Source organism: Hemiscyllium ocellatum, chromosome 2, assembly GCF_020745735.1.
Source record: "Hemiscyllium ocellatum isolate sHemOce1 chromosome 2, sHemOce1.pat.X.cur, whole genome shotgun sequence".
NCBI lineage: Eukaryota > Metazoa > Chordata > Chondrichthyes > Orectolobiformes > Hemiscylliidae > Hemiscyllium > Hemiscyllium ocellatum.
Genome location: NC_083402.1, coordinates 117,709,257 through 117,727,723, shown reverse-complemented (window position 1 = coordinate 117,727,723; position 18,467 = coordinate 117,709,257). Strand labels below are relative to the sequence as shown.

At 41.1% G+C, this 18,467-nt stretch overlaps 1 protein-coding gene across 6 annotated transcripts in view; it reads right to left on the bottom strand.

Moving 5' to 3' along the window:
- Window positions 1-9,505: 9,505 nt before the first annotated feature.
- LOC132824616 (A-kinase anchor protein 2) overlaps window positions 9,506-18,467 on the bottom strand; it is a 162,410-nt gene continuing 153,448 nt past the window's right edge. For all 6 annotated transcript variants that reach the window (XM_060839251.1, XM_060839216.1, XM_060839232.1 and 3 more), the window contains exon 4: window positions 9,506-16,197. In XM_060839251.1, the coding sequence (XP_060695234.1) occupies window positions 16,105-16,197 (93 nt within the window). In that variant the 3' untranslated portion in view covers window positions 9,506-16,104. The remainder of the gene's footprint in view (window positions 16,198-18,467) is intronic.

The window sequence follows — 18,467 nt, the reverse complement described above, 5'->3', positions numbered from 1 at the left end:
CGGCAACTCTTTGAAACTGCTGTTTTTTTTAAATTATTGTTTCAGTTGTTAGTTGCTGGACCAGTCCGTTCTATTTGTCGATGAGAGATTGAGACTTTATGGGCTGGAACACCCGATTTCCACATGCACGTGCTTGCAAAGGGAATAGATTGAAATGATGGCTTCAGAAATGGATCGATAAAGAAAAGGGATTCTGGTTCTTGCTGTACTGTAATTGATTAGACAGATTAATCTGACCCAACAATGTTAATCCTGTTTACTGGGTACACCGCATTTGAAGACATTGAAACAATATTGTGATTTTGCAAGGTGTCGTGTTTGTTGACATGTATGAGATGATTGACAGACCAAAAATTTCCAGTTAGTTGTGAGATCTTCACTGCTGATGTTGTGAAGGCGAGTCTTTCAGAGGCGGTTCTGCCACAAGTATCACACATGGAGCTGCCAAGTCTCATTGTTGGTTGTTGATTTTAACACTGGCCTCCGTTGCCAAGCTGCTAGACGTTGGTTTTTGTGGTAGTTATGTGTCAGATCACCAGGGCTGTTATCATTTTTCTCTATTAAACCAGTTACTCCACCTATGGCGGTCATTTCAGAGTGATACGATACTCATCGCATGATGGTGCTCAGATGTGTTGAGCTGGTTTGTCATGTTCCGCAGGTTTCTTACAATGGGTCACCGGGTTTGCTTCAGTATCTATCCAAATGACCATTACTGACAGCAAAGCCATGGCAGTGAGAGTCTACACGTTCCAAACTGCAGAGTAACAGCGAAGGAATAATCCAGCTCCCCTCACCTCCACACATTCCCATGAGGGATTGCTTGGTTGAGATTAGGAGACAAACAACTTGGTCCATTCCCACACCCTATACACCTAGTCACCATAGCGTTGCCGGTTAATATCTCAAAATGCCAAATAACTACAAGTTCACATTCAGCATGACCACTCAATGTTCCCAAAAAGCTCTAGGCAAGTTCAGAAAGAATCAAAGTCTTAGAATTATAGAGCTCCTTCCATGACCTCAGGGTAGTCCAATTTGCTTTGCAATCAATGAAGTACTTCTGAACTGTAACTCAATGTTCCTTTAGAAAATGTGCTGTTAAACACAGCAAGATACCGTGAGTGTTATAGACACGGGAGAAATGTTAAACTATCATTTTTCTCACATTCTTTCCGTAAGCACATGTGTTTTAAAGTTATTCTCTGATTTGAAACAGTGCTTATGTGTTCCCGCCCCAAATCCTCTTGGCACACAGAGGCTTTCATTCCTTTAAACTGTTCAGTTGAATACAAGATTCTATTCAGCTAGATGCCTTTTGGAAATAGGATTTGAGGAGGTTTATTTGACTTGAGGCAAACTTGATGATTAGCTGGGAGTCAGGCTGCCGGTTGGTAAGTCTTGTAGATTCAGTTCGCTTGGATGGTAAAAAGCAACTTAATTCAATATTAAAAATCACACAACACCGGGTTATAGTCCAACAGGTTTATTTGGAGGCACTAGCTTTCAGAGCGCTGCTTCTTCATCAGGTGATGAATGAGCAGGGCTCTGAAAGCTAGTGCTTCCAAAGCAACCTGTCGGATTATAACCCGGTGTTGTGTGATTTTTAACTTTGTCCACCCCAGTCCACCACCGGCTTCTCCAAATCATAACTCAATGTTAACATCAGACTGAGACAATATGGTGTAGAAACTCCAAACTCTTCCGTGGCCAAGGGAATCTTGGTTTTGTGATATTTTGGTCAATATCAACTAATCAATTAGTTTGTGTCCCTCTGGTCAATGATCCACTCATAGATAGGGTAAATAGGCCAAATCTTTTCCCTGGGGTGGGGGAGTCCAGAACGAGCGGCATAGGTTTAGGGTGAGAGGGGAAAGATATAAAAGACACCTACTGGACAACCTTTTCACGCAGAGGGTGGTACGTGAATGGAATGAGCTGCCAGAGGATGTAGTGGAGGCTGGTACAATTGCAACATTTAAGAGGTATTTGGATGGATATATGAATAGGAAGGGTTTGGAGGGATATGGGTCGGGTACTGGCAGGTGGGACTAGATTGGGTTGGGATATCTGGTCGGCATGGACGGGTTGGACTGAAGGGCCCATTTCTGTGCTGCATATGACTCTATGATTAGTGTCTCCACAAATTTAACCATGTTCGATGCCTCTGTCTTTGTTCCCATTTGAAATTCGGAGATGGAATAGCTGCTACTCATTTTGTTTCCTTATTCCAGCAATCACTTGGTTGGAAATTTCACCAGGGGCTTGATCTGTGTAACTTTCTTGCTGTTGCTGGAAGTTTCTAGAGTATAGAAACTTTGCAAATCAGTTTTGTCCAGCAGAGACCGAATTCAAATTAAACAAGAAAGGATAACTTTTAAAACAAACGATGATGCCTTTCAGGTCCACATGGACCCGACAGAAGTTACAATGTGTGAAAGACCAGACAGTCTGATCTTTAATGATGTTTATAAGACAATAAGTATTAATCACATCAATGGGGCTCCCTTGCTATTCTTTCAAATATTGATTTGGGATCTTTAAAGCCATTGCTGCTTTAAGTATGGCCTTGGGTTAATGTCTCATATGACATCACTGGCTTTGCAACACTCCCTCAGTACCGCACTTGAGTGCAAAAATCAAATATGTCACCTAAGTCTGTCAAATGGGTTATGAGTGGATGCAAACTTTCCAGAGCATTTCTACCCTGGTGCTGCATTGATATGGAGATCACAGAAGTGTGATGGGGTTAGGGTGAGCCAAGACCTTAAAGTAGTGAATGGGATGCCAATAGAGTGAACTGTATTGTCCTTGATAATGTTAAATTTCTTGAGTGTTGGAGCTGTGCTTATCAAGGCAAATAAGAATTGTTTCATCACATTCCTGACTTATATATTGTTGCTAGTGAACAAGCTTTATGGGTCAGGAGATGGAATATCTGCTGCAAAACACTAAGCTTCTGATCAGATCTTCCAATCAGAGACTTTATGTGGCCGCTCCAATTAAATTTCTGGTAAATGTTAATGCCCAGGATACTGTTGGCTGGAGATCAATCATAGAATCCCTACAGTGTGTTAAGAGGAAGTCCATACCAATCCTCCAAAGAGCTTCCCTCCCAGACCTACCACCCCCTCTCCCACTTCCCCATGCCACTCTATTCCTGTAACCCGACATTTCCCATGGCTAACTTACCTGGACACTTTGGACAATTTTTAACCATGACAAGTCTACCTAACCTACACATCTTTGGACTGTGGGTGGAAACCAGAGCACCTGGAGGAAACCCACACAGACACACGCATGATATGCAAACTCCACTCAGTCACCCAAGGCTGGAATTGAACACAGGTCCCGAGTGCTGTGAAGCAGCAGGACCAATCGCTGAATCATGTCACCCAAAAATGATGGGAGTGTAGATGTATATTCTGTTCCACAAATCCGGATGACACAAATTTCTATACAACAGTAGATGCTTTATTATCAGACAGCCAGTGAGAGATTCTCAATGTCCCCAAAAGTAGCCATGTGTCTGCTTGTGGTGACCCTTCTCCATGAATCTTTGCCCAATACACAAAGACAGTATTTTCGATAGGGATTAAACAAAAGGTTTATTAGTCACATTGTCAATTGTCATTTCATAATTTAAAGTAGGTGATTATGAATTTACAAAGCCCGATGAATGTCGATATCCTGTGATAACATGTGAATGGATTACAGGAACTGATTATGGTATTCTTCATGATTATATGTCGATGGTATGAGATTAAAACAGAAGGGTTTTGCCTGTTCTCAATGGGGGATTTGTATATCTATGCTAATATGGAGGGGGAAGTCGGACAATGGGAGCAGGAGGCAGCTTAACAGGGTTGTGGCCAAGGCTATCAATCTTGTCTGGGAAGGACAAATACCTCTGTCTGAGGCTACAGGAGAATCCACATGTGTGGCTCACCTAGGCTCCACTTCTGGGATACAGTCAGCCTCCCCCCCGCTACTGAGATGTTCTGTCGATATTGTAAGAGGACAGGCTTCCAATTGATACTGCAGTGAGTCTCTTTGGCAGGGGATTGTTTAACCCTTGAGTCCCCAATGTGCCTTGAAGAAGTAAAACATGGAACTGATCCCTTGTGGCTTTTGAACTTCCTCAGGAGTACTGCTGAATGACAAGTAGAGGTGGATAGATTTTTTCTGTTAAATGTAGAGTTCATTCATTTGGTGTCTGATTATGTGAATATGTTTACAATGGAATCGCACTATGTTTGATTAGTTAAGCCTGAATTTAGATTCAGACCTAAATAAACAAAGCTGTAAAAAGAAATGGAATCAAGAACTGCCCCACAAATATTTCAAAGCATTGCAAATAAAACAAGTGACACACTTGGAACTAGCATCATCCGTGCAAAAATCCAAGACATGAAATATACATCATTGAGGATGGTTTTGATGTGACATCAATGTTACTGGCTATCAGCTCAAGTCTGAACTTGTCCAGCTCTTACTGAATGTAGATATGGATTGTTTCATTATCTGAGGAACTGCAACTGAATCTGAACACTGTGCATTAACCAGAATGATCACGTTTCACTGCTGCAAAGTGCACCTTTGTTGGTATCAGGTTAAAACAGAGCTAACTCTCAATAACTCATTCACTCAAAATTTGAAGGTTTGACGGATTAGATGCAGAGAAGATTATTCCACTTGTTGGAGAATCCAAAACCAAGGACCATGGGATAAGATCGCCAATAATGAATTCAAGAAAAAATGGTGAGAACAAGAAGGACAGATTGTACCTAAATTGGAAGGGGACTAATATACTGGCAGGTAAATTTGCGAGAACTGCTTGGGAGGATTTAAACTAGTAAGGGTGGGAGATTGGGACCCAGGGAGATAGTGAGGAAAGAGATTGATCTGAGACGGGTACAGCTGAGAACAGAAGTGAGTCAAACAGTCAGGGCAGGCAGGGACAAGGTAGGACTAATAAATTAAACTGCATTTATTTCAATGCAAGGGGCCTAACAGGAAGGCAGATGGACTCAGGGCATGGTTAGGAACATGGGACTGGGATATCATAGCAATTACAGATAGATGGCTCAGGGATAGGCAGGTCTGGCAGCTTAATGTTCCAGGATACAAATGCTACAGGAAGGATAGAAAGGGAGGCAAGAGAGGAGGGGGAGTGGCATTTTTGATAAGGGATAACGTTACAGCTGTGCGGAGGGAGGATATTCCCGGAAATACATCCAGGGAAGTTATTTGGGTGGAACTGAGAAATACGAAAGGGATGATCACCTTATTGGGATTGTATTATAGACCCCCGAATAATCAGAGGGAAATTGAGAAACAAACTTGTAAGGAGATCCCAGCTATCTGTAAGAATAATAGGGTAGTTATGGTAGGGGATTTTAACTTTCCAAACATCGACTGGGACTGCCATAGTGTTAAAGGTTTAGATGGAGAGGAATTTCTTCAGTTTGTACAAGAACATTTTCTGATTCAGTATGTGGATGTACCTACTAGAGAAGGTGCAAAACTTGACCTACTCTTGGGAAATAAGGCAGGGCAGTTAACTGAGGTGTCAGTGGGGGAGCACTTTGGGGCCAGCGACCATAATTCTATTTGTTCTAAAATCGTGATGGAAAAGGATAGACCAGATCTAAAAGTTGAAGTTCTAAATTGGAGAAAGGCCAATTTTGACGGTATTACGCAAGAACATATGAAAGCTGATTGGGGGCAGATGTTCGCAGGTAAAGGGACAGCTGGAAAATGGGAAGCCTTCAGAAATAACAAGAATCCAGAGAAAGTATATTCCTGTCAGGTTGAAAGGGAAGGCTGGTAGGTATAGGGAATGCTGGATGACTAAAGAAATTGAGGATTTGGTTAAGAAAAAGAAGGAAGCATATGTCAGGTATAGACAGGATAAATCGAGTGAATCCTTAGAAGAATATAAAGGAAGTAGGAGTATACTTAAGAGGGAAATCAGGAGGGCAAAATGGGGACATGAGATAGCTTTGGCAAATAGAATTAAGGAGAATCCAAAGGGCTTTTACACATATATTAAGGACAAAAGGGTAACTTGGGAGAGAATAGGGCCACTCAAAGATCAGCAAGGTGGCCTTTGTGTGGAGCCACAGAAAATGGGGGAGGTACTAAATGAATATTTTGCATCAGTATTTACTGTGGAAAAGGATATGGAAGATATAGCGTGTAGGGAAACAGATGATGACATCTTGCAAAATGTCCAGATTACAGAGAAGGAAGTGCTGGATGTCTTGAAACAGTTAAAGTTGGATAAATCCCACGGACCTGATCAGGTGTACCCCAGAACTCTGTGGGAAGCTAGAGAAGTGATTGCTGGGCCTCTTGCTGAGATATTGTATCATCGATAGTCACAGGTGAGGTGCCGGAAGACTGGAGGTTGGCAAACGTGGTGCCACTGTAAGAAGAGTGGTAAGGACAAGCCAGGGAACTATCGACCGGTGAGCCTGACCTCGGTGGTGGGCAAGTTGTTGGAGGGAATCCTGAGGGACAGGATCTACATGTATTTGGAAAGGCAAGGACTGATTAGGGATAGTCAACTTGGCTTTGTGCATGGGAAATCATGTCTCACAAACTTGATTTGAGTTTTTTGAAGAACTAACAAAGAAGATTGATGAGGGCAGAGCAGTAGGTGTGATCTATATGGACTTCAGTAAGGCGATTAGCAAGGTTAGATCTCATGAAATACAGGGGGAACGAGCCATTTGGATACAGAACTAGCTCAAAGGTAGAAGACAGAGGGTGGTAGTGGAGGGTTGTTTTTCAGACTGGAGACCTGTGACCAGTGGAGTGCCACAAGAATCGGTGCTGGGTCCTCTACTTTTTGTCATTTACATAAATGATTTGGATGAGAGCATAAGAGGTGCAGTTAGTAAGTTTGCAGATGACACCAAAATTGCAGGTGTAGTGGACAGCGAAGAGGGTTACCTCAGATTACAACAGGATCTGGACCAGATGGGCCAATGGGCTGAGAAGTGGCAGATGGAGTTTAATTCAGATAAATGCGAGGTGCTGCATTTTGAGAAAGCAAATCTTAGCAGGACTTATACACTTAATAGTAAGGTCCTAGGGAGTGTTGCTGAACAAGGAGACCTTGGAGTGCAGGTTCATAGCTCCTTGAAAGTGGAGTCGCAGGTAGATAGGATAGTGAAGAAGGTGTTTGGTATGCTTTCCTTTATTGGTCAGAGTATTGAGTACAGGAGTTGGGAGGTCATGTTGTGGCTGTACAGGACATTGGTTAGGCCACTGTTGGAATATTGTGTGCAATTCTGGTCTCCTTCCTATCGGAAAGATGTTGTGAAACTTGAAAGGGTTCAGAAAAGATTTACAAGGATGTTGCCAGGGTTTGAGGATTTGAGCTACAGGGAGAGGCTGAATAGGCTGGGGCTGTTTTCCCTGGAGCGTCAGAGGCTGAGTGGTGACCTTATAGGTTTACAAAATTATGAGGGGCATGGATAGGATAAATAGACAAAGTCTTTTCCCTGGGGTCGGGGAGTCCAGAACTGGATGCCATAGGTTTAGGGTGAGAGGGGAAAGATATAAAAGAGACATAAGGGGCAACTTTTTCATGCAGAGGGTGGTGCGTGTGTGGAATGACCTGACAGAGGATGTGGTGGAGGCTGGTACAATTGCAACATTTAAGAGGCATTTGGATGGGTATATGACTAGGAAGAGTTTGGAGGGATATGGGCTGGGTCCTGGCAAGTGGGACTAGGTTGTGTTGGGATATCTGGTCGGCATGGACATGTTGGACCGAAGGGTCGGTTTCCATGCTGTACATTTCTATGACTCGAACATGGAACTTGACACCCATGAGAGGCCCGAAGCAACTGGCATTAGATGCATTTAAGAGACTAGATGAATACAAGCGAAAGAAAGAAGGCATAGGATATGTTAATAGGGCTAGTTAAAAAGTGTGTGAGAGGATGCTATATGTAGCATGAACACAGTATAGACCAACATATCTGGCAGCATCTGTGGAGAGAAAGCAGAGTTAACATTTTGAGTTTTGTGACTCTTCTTCACTGCTCTTAATAGCTAGGAAAAAGGTGATATTTATGCTGATGACAACTCAAGTTCAATCATTTTAGAGCCTGAATGGCTCCTTCCATGTCCTTTACCGACACCCACACCCAGGCTCTGTCATGAAATGGCCACTTTCAACACAACCAACCCATTTTCCCCTACTCATTTGTCCACATTATTAGCTTTTCTCCATCCTTGGCTTTCTATTAACCATCCCTTGTCTGCCTGTCTGCTTCTTCTCTTCTCTGTGATCTGTATCCACCTATCTGCTCACTCCTTCCCACCCACCACCACACACCCAACCCCCAACCCCACCATCAGCATAAATTCCTAGCTGTTAACAGTCCTGAAGAAGGGTCACTGGCCTGAAAACATTAACTCTGCTTATTCTTTACAGATGCTGCCAGACCTGCTGAGTTTCTACAACAACTTCAGCAACTGTTTCAGATTTTCAGCTCTGCTGCTGATATTAACCAAGTGGCTGATCAACGGGTCTCCTGGAAGTCCCTCATTCAAAGACACTTCGTGTGTTGATGGGCCAATCAAAGAGGCTAGGAGGGAAGAGGAGAGTGTGGTGGGCTGCTGAGATCCACCCTCTGCCCTTGCCTCATCCAAATGGCTCCCATTCTGTGGCCTCCCCATCATCACTCACCTGTGGCCTAGGAGTCCTGTCTTTCATGAGTGGCACTGATGAGCAACAAAGAGGTGCTGGCCTCTGACTGACTGACTGCCCTGAGCTCCGTGATCCTGGAGAATGCCCACTGCTGCCCAGTAAGGTACCGAATTGGCACAAAGCAATGGGCCTTCCGAAACAAATGGCGATTCAGGGCCTTTGCTGTCTCTTCAACATACAGGGTTGTCACCAACATTATTACAGTCATCATAGTACAGAGGAGGGTATTCGGCCCATCATGTCCACACAGGCCCATTGTGGAACAATCCAGTCCATCACTCATCTGTAGCACTGCAAATCTATTTAAAATTAACTTCCCACAAGTGTTCATTCAATTTCCTTAGAAATCATTGATTGTATTCTTTCCCATAACCCTCATTTGTAGACTGTTCCAGGTCATTAACACTCAGTTTAAAAAAGTTTTCTCACATCCCGAGGCCAGACTAAAAGTGATCATTTAATCACTAATAATTGTTGTTAAAACCCATCTAGCTCACTAATGCCCTTAAGGGAAGGAAATTTGCCATCCTTACCTTGTCTCTGCATCACTCCCGATCCACAGCAAATGTGTATGTTTCTTAACTGCCCTGTCCACAAATAGGAATGGACAACAAATGCCGGCCTAGCCAGTGACTCCCATATCCCAAGAACGTATAACAATAATTAGAACAATCACTTAAATTCAGACACCCACATCCATTGCACAGTCTGAGAAAAGCTACCAAAAAATTGAATTTTTTTTCCACACAATAAATAATAATTACAAGAGAAAGATTAAGCAAAGCCAGGTTTTATTGCAACTTAGTCCTGCATAGTGATATACATACTCCATTGGAGCTCTTCTTACAAAAATACTGAGCCAATATTCACTTTAAAATATATTTATAATTCCATAAAGTTTAGGCATTGTTTGGATAACTACATAATAAAAGTTCAGAACATCAGATCAAGAAAATAAAGGTTCAATACTTTGGCGTTACCAACAACGAAAAAAATCAGAACCACCCACACTATTCTGTTGCACCAGTTATATTAATGACTCTGTTCTGAACCTTTGGGCAACTATGACTAACCAGCATCCTTTACCTGACTGGCTGACTGACTGAAGACTGATTCTGTTTCAATGGTCAGTACCACATCTGATAACACACCCTGCTTCATCAACTATACTCTATACTATCACATGTGCCCTACACTGTCACATATATCCTACACTATCAGGTAAACTTTCCATTTTATGACACTTTGATGCACCCTGCAACATAATTGATGTTACCGAATAAACCACAAACTTGTAATGCATTTACTTTTCATGACACACTGTTTGCTTCACATGGACCCAAACCTTATGGCATTTTCAATAATGTGTGGATCTATATACTGTAATGTTATGTTATTACATGTCCTACTCTATGCATCTTACTTTTTTTAATGTGTCCAATTCATATCACCTCTTGCACTATTACATCAACTACATTAACTTGTATCCACATTATCATATATTACCTATTTTATATCACACATTCTGCACTGGCTTTGTCCTCATTTTAACGTGCATAGTTTACCCATATCACATGGTCTGGACCCTATTTCACACAACAGCAACACAATTTTTATTCAGGGTAATAGTGTTTGCACCAACTGTGCAATATCCGCTGGCTTTCAGAGAATTAGAGGATAGAGGAATATTCAGTCAGAAAAGAATATGCTGCTGGGTTTAGATGAGGTTAGGCTGATATGGGGCACACAAGCCAAGTTTCTGTGCTGTAAATATGAAGTAAATCTGTAAAGCAGAAACATGGTTCAGAAACAAGGCAAGTCATCAATTCCAACTTAGCATCAGCTAGCACTGGTGGACCTGGAGGAACTCATGTAGAACCAGGATTGATCTGTTCCTTGTTGATCAATTTCCTTAAACCTGAACCAAGAACGTCAGCACTGTGCAAGCTGAAAGCCTGATCTTCTTCAAAGATGGGCAAGATTTTGGAAGAAAGCAAGACTTTCAAATTAAAAGTGCCCACTATCCTGCATCCACGGTAATATGCCATCAGATTTATTAGAAATTGCAAGCTGTTAGACCTCACCTTCTCCCTCCAGCATGGTACCAGACTTTATACCACACCTGAAGAAGGAGCTGAACTCTGAAAGATTGCAATTTCAAATAAACCTATTGGACTATAACCCGGTGCTGTTTGATTTTTGACCTTGTCCACCCCAGTCCAACTGGGCGGCACGGTGGCTAGCACTGCAGCCTCACAGCGCCCGAGACCCGGGTTCAATTCCCGCCTCAGGTGACTCTCTGTAAGGAGTTTGCACATTCTCCCTGTGTCTGCGTGAGTTTCCTAAGGGTGCTCTGGTTTCCTCCCACACTCCAAAAATGTGCAGGTTAGGTGAATTGGCCATGCAAAATTGTCCGTAGTGTTAGGTCTGGAATAGGTCTGGGTGGGTTGCGCTTCGGCGGGTCAGTGAGGACTTGTTGGGCCGAAGGGCCTGTTTCTACACTGTAATCAAATCTAACGCTGGCATCTCCACATCATAGTAATATGCAGAATCCCCGAGTGTGCACATTGCATGGAGATTTAAAGATGACAAAATGTTTCCATTGCAAAACTGGAGGCTGGACATTCAAATAATTGGCAGAATGTTGTTACCCAGAGTATGCAACTTGCTAATACAAGTTAGCTCTGTGGGATTACAGTGGTGTAGTAGTCATGTCTCAAGACTAGCAATCTGGAGGTTAATACTCTGGGGACATATGTTCAAACTGCACTGTAGCAGCTAGTCAAATTTAAACTCAATTCACAAATTTGGAAATAGAAATAAACTTTAAAATGTTGATGCAAAGAGCACAGATGTATTGATGGGAAAATAGGTAAGTAGATGAAGGTGGGAGGACTAAAACACTAAGGTAGATGGTGAGGGTAGGGAGGAAAATTGTTTGGAGCAAGTAACTGGGTTTAGTGGCCTTCCATGCTACAGACTTAAAAATGACTTGAAATGGAAATATCTCTCTGCTGAAATCAACAGAATGTCAAAATAAGTTGAAAATGACCCACATTATTTCCTCTTTCTTCTGCTCTATATCTTAAAGTGGCACAAGTTATGTAGTGCAGACACAGTACAAAATAATCAGGTCATGACAACTGGAAACCTCACCGGAATGTTCCATGTTCGCACACTGACAGGGAGGCAAACATTATCAACTTGGTGAAGAAAACTACAGCATCTGTGCTTTACAGCCTTACAGACATCATGCAGGTTATTTTTCAACTAATAATGATAAGAATATGCACTAGTAATGTTTAGGGAAAAACAGCGTTTACTATTGAGAAGTAGTGACCTTTCTGTGCACATTTTAGCCTTTAAGAGCCAAGAAATCCTAACGGAATCATTTGAGATTCCCTTCCCTTTCTGTCATCTTAATTAAGTTGGAACAGGTCAGCATTCCCACAGATTCTATCATATGTTGCACTATCTGAAGTGATGGGTTATTACTCTTGTAACTAATTCCAGGATTACAGTGTTCTTTACTGTAAAGACACCCCTGTTTGATCATCTCCCCAAAGATAGCAATTGAGTGATTTGCAGAACCAAGCTCAATATCTTTCATGATGTGCACTTAGTTTGAATGGAGAAAACTTTTCATAGAGGTATAATAAAAATCAATCAAAAGACACAATTCTAAGTGCTTCTGCTATGGCAAAAATTATTGTGTGAAGAGACACTGCTTATGCATCCTGCTTAGGATTCCATATAATAATATTTTAGCTGTCTGCTTTCTTCAAGGAGATGAAGGACAAAAACAGTGACTGCGTGGCAATACCATCCTTACTAGGAATTATAGCACAGTTCCTGGGTTAAAATCCTGGAATCCCCTCATTAACAGCATTGTGGGACTACCTACTGCATATAGATTAGTGGTTCAAGAAAGCAGCTCACTACTACTTTCTCAAGGGCAATTAGAGATTGGCATTAAATGCTGGCCTGGTTAGTGATACCTACATCTCATGAAAGAATGGAAATAAAGGTCATCTGAAAATCCAATATGTTTTAGTGAAGCAAAAAGGCTTCTGTAAAGAAGATGGTGAGATGGAAATGCTCACAGAGGAAAACCATTAACTGACTCCATCAACCCTTTCCCGTGTAATGGTGTCCATATGTTTCTGAGTATTCGGGGCAAAACATGGGAATGAACTACCATTAAAATAAATGTTAAATTACCCGATGATTACAAACGGACTGGTGAATTTTCCCTATCTCAACTCTCAGACAAGGTAGAGCACCTTATACAATTTAATTTCAACCTTTTAAAATGTCTTTTTCTATTCTTTAGATTGTAGGGCTTCCTGAATGAAGAAATAAACACATGTGGAGAGCACAAGGCAATGACAGGTGTTGCCAGGCCTCTGGATTATTCTGTATACTCCAGGAATTGAAAATTAATCTCTATGACATGGCTGTGAACAGTACTCAGGAGAAAAACTGGATGGCCAATAAAATAATTTTTTTGTACATTTGGCTCATTACAAGAATATTGAAGATAGAGTGAAAGGAAGGCCATTTGGCTGACAGTCAAGAATCATCCATTCAGGTCATGAAGAGTCTTTTTGCTTCCCAATTGGCTGTGGCAAGGAAAGATGCTGTGGCTGTGGGCCTGCCTGTTGACCAATGGCAGGAATGCCATAGTGGGGCAATTGGCAGGTGGTGCTGCGATAAAGCTTCCAGGAATATGGCTGACTAGAACTGACAACTCTAACAAGAAGCTAAGTACAATTCAGCAAAAAGAAACCCATCTCCCGGATACATCTCCATTCATTGCAAACTGCAAGAACATTGGAAAACAGGGATTTCGTAATGGCTTCCTGAGCATATGGTACCAAGAACTTTGGGTTGCTTAGAGTGGAACAATAAGTTAATCATCAGGTCAATCTGTTAGTATTACTGGTGTTGGACAACAGCCTTTGGAATAGCAAATAAACCTATATATACAGGTCTGTGATAAAAACAACCTAAAATGTTATGATAAAGAGAAAAACATCACTGAAAAAGTAGCTACTTGTGTAAACTCACAGGCTCATGAGTAGAATCTCAATGTGCAATATTTCACATCTATTGATATATATTTATATATGAATATAAAATACAGGTTAGTACCTCCCTTTGTTTGAAAGATCAACTCCTCACTCATTCTGGTAACTATGCATTTTCTGTCAAGTTTGCTGGCTTGTTGGATCAGTTTTGAATCATTTCTCATAGAACAAATTGCATGTCACACACAAATAAAGGAATAAAATCAAAATCAGAATAAAGTATTGCAAGATACAATTGATGCGATCTCATTACTCTGCTGCAATGAGGGGATTCAGCAACTTTAGATGTTGCTGGGGTTTGTAATAAAGTATACACCTTTATTGTCCTGCGGCCTTTGTCCTATCTACACTTGTAACACGTGCACATGAGGTACTGAAAAGACTGGGAACCACAATAGCATGAAGTCACAGCACTGGCACAATGTCATTCTAACACTGTTTGTAGTACAAATTGCTCCTAAAGGGAGTTTAATAGTCTTGTAAATTTATTAAAAACAAAAAAAAACACTGCATTCGAGTAAAATTGACAGCCCCTGGTCATGTTTAGAAGATGCAAAAGCACAAGAATAAACATTAAATATTTTCTGCAAGTCTCAAATGATTACCCGATGAAAACAGGATCATACAATTACCATGATAGGCCATTCTGTCCTCTTAGCTTTTATTAAAACCTTATGCTTTTGCTCTGTGCTTCCTATTGCCCTGTAAAGCTGTATTTTTATACGTAACACAGTTTCTGCAGAAGCCCCAGGGATTTTGTGACTAACCATGTCCATGTGTGTCCATTGTGCAGGTCAGTTTGATCCTACACTCCTGTTTACTGCTGTTTCTCAGTGCGCCTCTTCCATGGAATGCTGGTAAACAAACTGAGAAGCTGGGCCTCACAACCTTGATGCTTTAACCAATAGTATCCTTAGAAAAATAGAGGGTCAGTGTCAATATTATGACATGATTCAGGTATTTTAGATGCAGGTTGCCAAAAGAAATAGGATTTCTTTCTTGTGATAAATCCACATCTACCATCAAGGAAACACTCTCTACAAATCCTTTTCTTCCACTGGAGTGATGAACCCAAATGTCCAATGTTGCTTTACTCCTATGTCACGTCACTAGCTCCACTTCAATAAATTAAAACAAAAGAGCAAAGTTCTTGGTCTATTACTTGTGCAGTTAGCATACAAAATGACGGCTGTGTCTCTGCTGCTGCCAAAGTTTAGATGATGTGTCAATGATAAAATTCCAAGCTTAGGCTGAGAAAATAATAAATTCATTCAGCCTGATTCTCCACAGCATCCTGCTGAGCACCTTTGTGAAATTTATTGCTTTCGACAAAACTCCTTGCTAAACTTGCAGACTGCATTAAGCCACATTTCCACCAGACAGGTAAGAAAGATAATAGCTTTAATTAAAAGGGAACATAAAATATAAATATGGGATATGATAGCACAGTGGTAATAGTACTAGGTCTAATCACCTGGATGTGTGGACAAATGATATAGAGCCAAGAGTTTCAACCATAGCACAGTAGCTGCAAATTTAAATTCAATTAAATCATTTAAAAAGATTTGACAGTCTCATTAACATTGATCATGAAACAACCAGATTGTCAGAAAAGCTCTCCTGGTTCACTAATATCCTTCAGGGGAGAAACTCTGCCATTGTTACTTGGTGTCACCTCTAAAAGACTCCAGGTCCACAGCAATGTGATAAAGTCTTAATCACCCTCTGAAATCACATAGCAAACCATTACATGACAAATGAGCACTTAGGGCGTACTTACATCACTTGGACTGCAGTGGTTCAAGAAGGCAGTTCACTACCCTTCCTCAAGGACAACGGGAATGGGCAATAAATGCTGCCCTTGCCAGAAGCCTTGCAACCCAAGAACAAATAAAAGCATACACCAAAATGATTGACTATGACTATATACATGAGGCTAACAGCACTGGAAGCCTGTTTAACTGTGAATCAAACACAGCCTGTGCAGAAAAAGATTCAGGGATACTAACTGTATTTATACATATACAAGCAATTGGCTCTTCACATTTTGCAGTCACTGTCAGGGAATCCTTCCTTTTGCAGTATCTGGGTTGAATCTGAAACCTCAGTGGCTCCAAGTTCATTTCATTCTCTTTGGAAATGTAACCACTATATCTTTCAGCAGAGCATGTGGCTTTGGAAATGAATAAATGTGCTGCACTGTATCGGTCCTTCAGCAACAATAACAATAAAACGAATACAAGTTATTCTTGATCCTTTTCCCTTGTGTGATGATGTAAAGGACTACTGCTGCTCTTCATGGTTGGCGTATATACCAGCCTCCCAGCGCAGAGCCATAGCACTCTTTCGACGGGTCACCCTGGTAGCTTCAAGCACCTGGAAAATTACAAAGCAAGTGAGTGGGCATGAAGGAGGAAGGAAAAGAAAAGCCAGTAGAAGTTTTGAATTACAAATTCATTCTCCAAAGTGAACTCCTGTGTCATGCTAACAGATTACTTGAAAGCTTGTTAGTGATATTTTGTTTTAAAAATGGAATACGTGCCTAGATCTATGGCCTCAATAATAATCTCAGGATGATTTTTATTTTCATCGGGTCACAGTAAAACAGGTAGCTAGGAATCCAAGACCTTACAAAAAACGTACTAGGAGCGTACCACAGGCTCATTAACCCCTGAAAGAGGGTTAGTGATTCAGGAGTGATCCCACATCATAACAGTTTAAATCATTCAGGTGCTGTACAGTCTAAAAATGTGCTTTTCCTGTTTTAATTTACATCATTCCTTTGCCATCCAACCAGCCTTTCGACTGAATAAGGTGAACAGTATTGGTTACAAATGACATGACAGAGATTTGGAGGGTGTGTGTGGAAGCATAAGTTTAACAATCTCATTTCATGCATCAATTTAAACATCAAGTCTTGTTTTTCTTGAATTAAGAGTTTTTAAACCATTTTATTTCTCATTGTGAATCTTAATCATTTTAAAAATGCTTCACTTGGGAATATTGATTGACATTTACTGACATTTAGGGAATTAAGGTGTGGATTTAACAATTACAAAGGATGCTCCACTTTGTAATGGCTGTTTCAGGCTCTCAGCCTGATCGTACTCGATGGCACTAGTGGTACTGTGAGGGCTCTCATGCATAGCAAACCCTTTGTCGGCCTTTTTGTTTTGGCTATATTTCCATCATGGGAGTCCAATGTTCTAAATGAGAAACTGGGAAGCTGTTCATAATTACAAGTCTTTGCTGTTAGTCACTCAATTCAGAGAGTCACTTTGAGATGTATTTGCAAAAATAAATAAACAGGCAGAAACTAAATATATCATTGGCTAACCAAGGCTGGATTGATTCAGTTGTTGCATTGTGGTATCCATTTGAGGTATTGAAACGGTTTCTGACTTCCTCTCGGAAACAGCCTCATAGCAGCAGAAGGTGCCTGCAGCTTGTGAGTCTCAATCTGACTATTTTATTCTTTTAAGCCACAATGTATTTAAATAAAACTAATTGTAATAAAACACATTAATTATTGAATTCCAAACATGACACTGCTTGTCTCCAAATGTAGTTATTAATCTGGCAGAATACTTTTGCAGAATGAATTAAATGTTAAAAAAAATCAATAATGGCCCAAGAATGCATGTTAATGAATATCAATTGCAATAATCTAGCAAATTGATTGGCCAGATGTGACTTTTCTTTTAGTTCCTGGGATGTGAACATTGCAGGCAAGATCAGCAATTATTGTCCATCCCTATTTAATCTTGAGAAATGGTGGTAAGCCACCTTCAGGATTTTACTCAGGAACGAGTGTGCCATGCAGGTGTTGCCATGTATCTATGATCCTCATCCTTCTTGGTGGTAGAGGTCACAGTTTGGAAGGGGCAGTCAGAGGAGCTTTACTGAGTTGCTGCATTGCAACTTGTAGCTGGTACACACTGCTGCCACTATGCATTAGTGGCAGAGGGAGTAATTATTTAAGATGGTGGATGACACGGTAAACAAGTGGGCTCCATTGCCTTGTACGGCATCAAACATCTTCAATGATGTTGGTATTAGGATGGATAAGCAGTTAAGAATTTTTGCCTTTCACTCGTACAGACACACAGACACACACACACACACACACACACAATTTCAAGCTTGCCCTATTCAGAGGCAACCACTGCCTCAAAATATAGCAGAGGCAGGTTCAAATAAGGACATTCAAGAGAGTATCAGATGATTATTTAAATAGAAAAATGAACAGGATTGTGGGGAAAAAGGAGGACAATGACACCAAGTCAAAATGCTTAGGGAGCTAGTACAGACAGAATGGGCCAAATGGCCTCTTTCTGTGTCATGTCAATTTTGTGATTCTGATTCTGAATGCATTATCAAACAGAGGTTTGCTTTCTTAAGAATTAGGTGTAAGGCCAAACAGTAAGTCGAACACAACTGATGCTGGATACCATGCTCAAGTCCAGCCTAGGTAAACTATGTACATTGTACTACTGGAAAATGAGAGTTGTTTATGAGATGAAGCACTTGTAGGTACAAATCCACAGCAGCACGTGGCTACAAGAAACATGGGCATAACTACTTCATTTCAAATTATTTTAGGCCATTTGATGGCCAAGCACTTTTTTGCCAGGTCCAGACAGTAA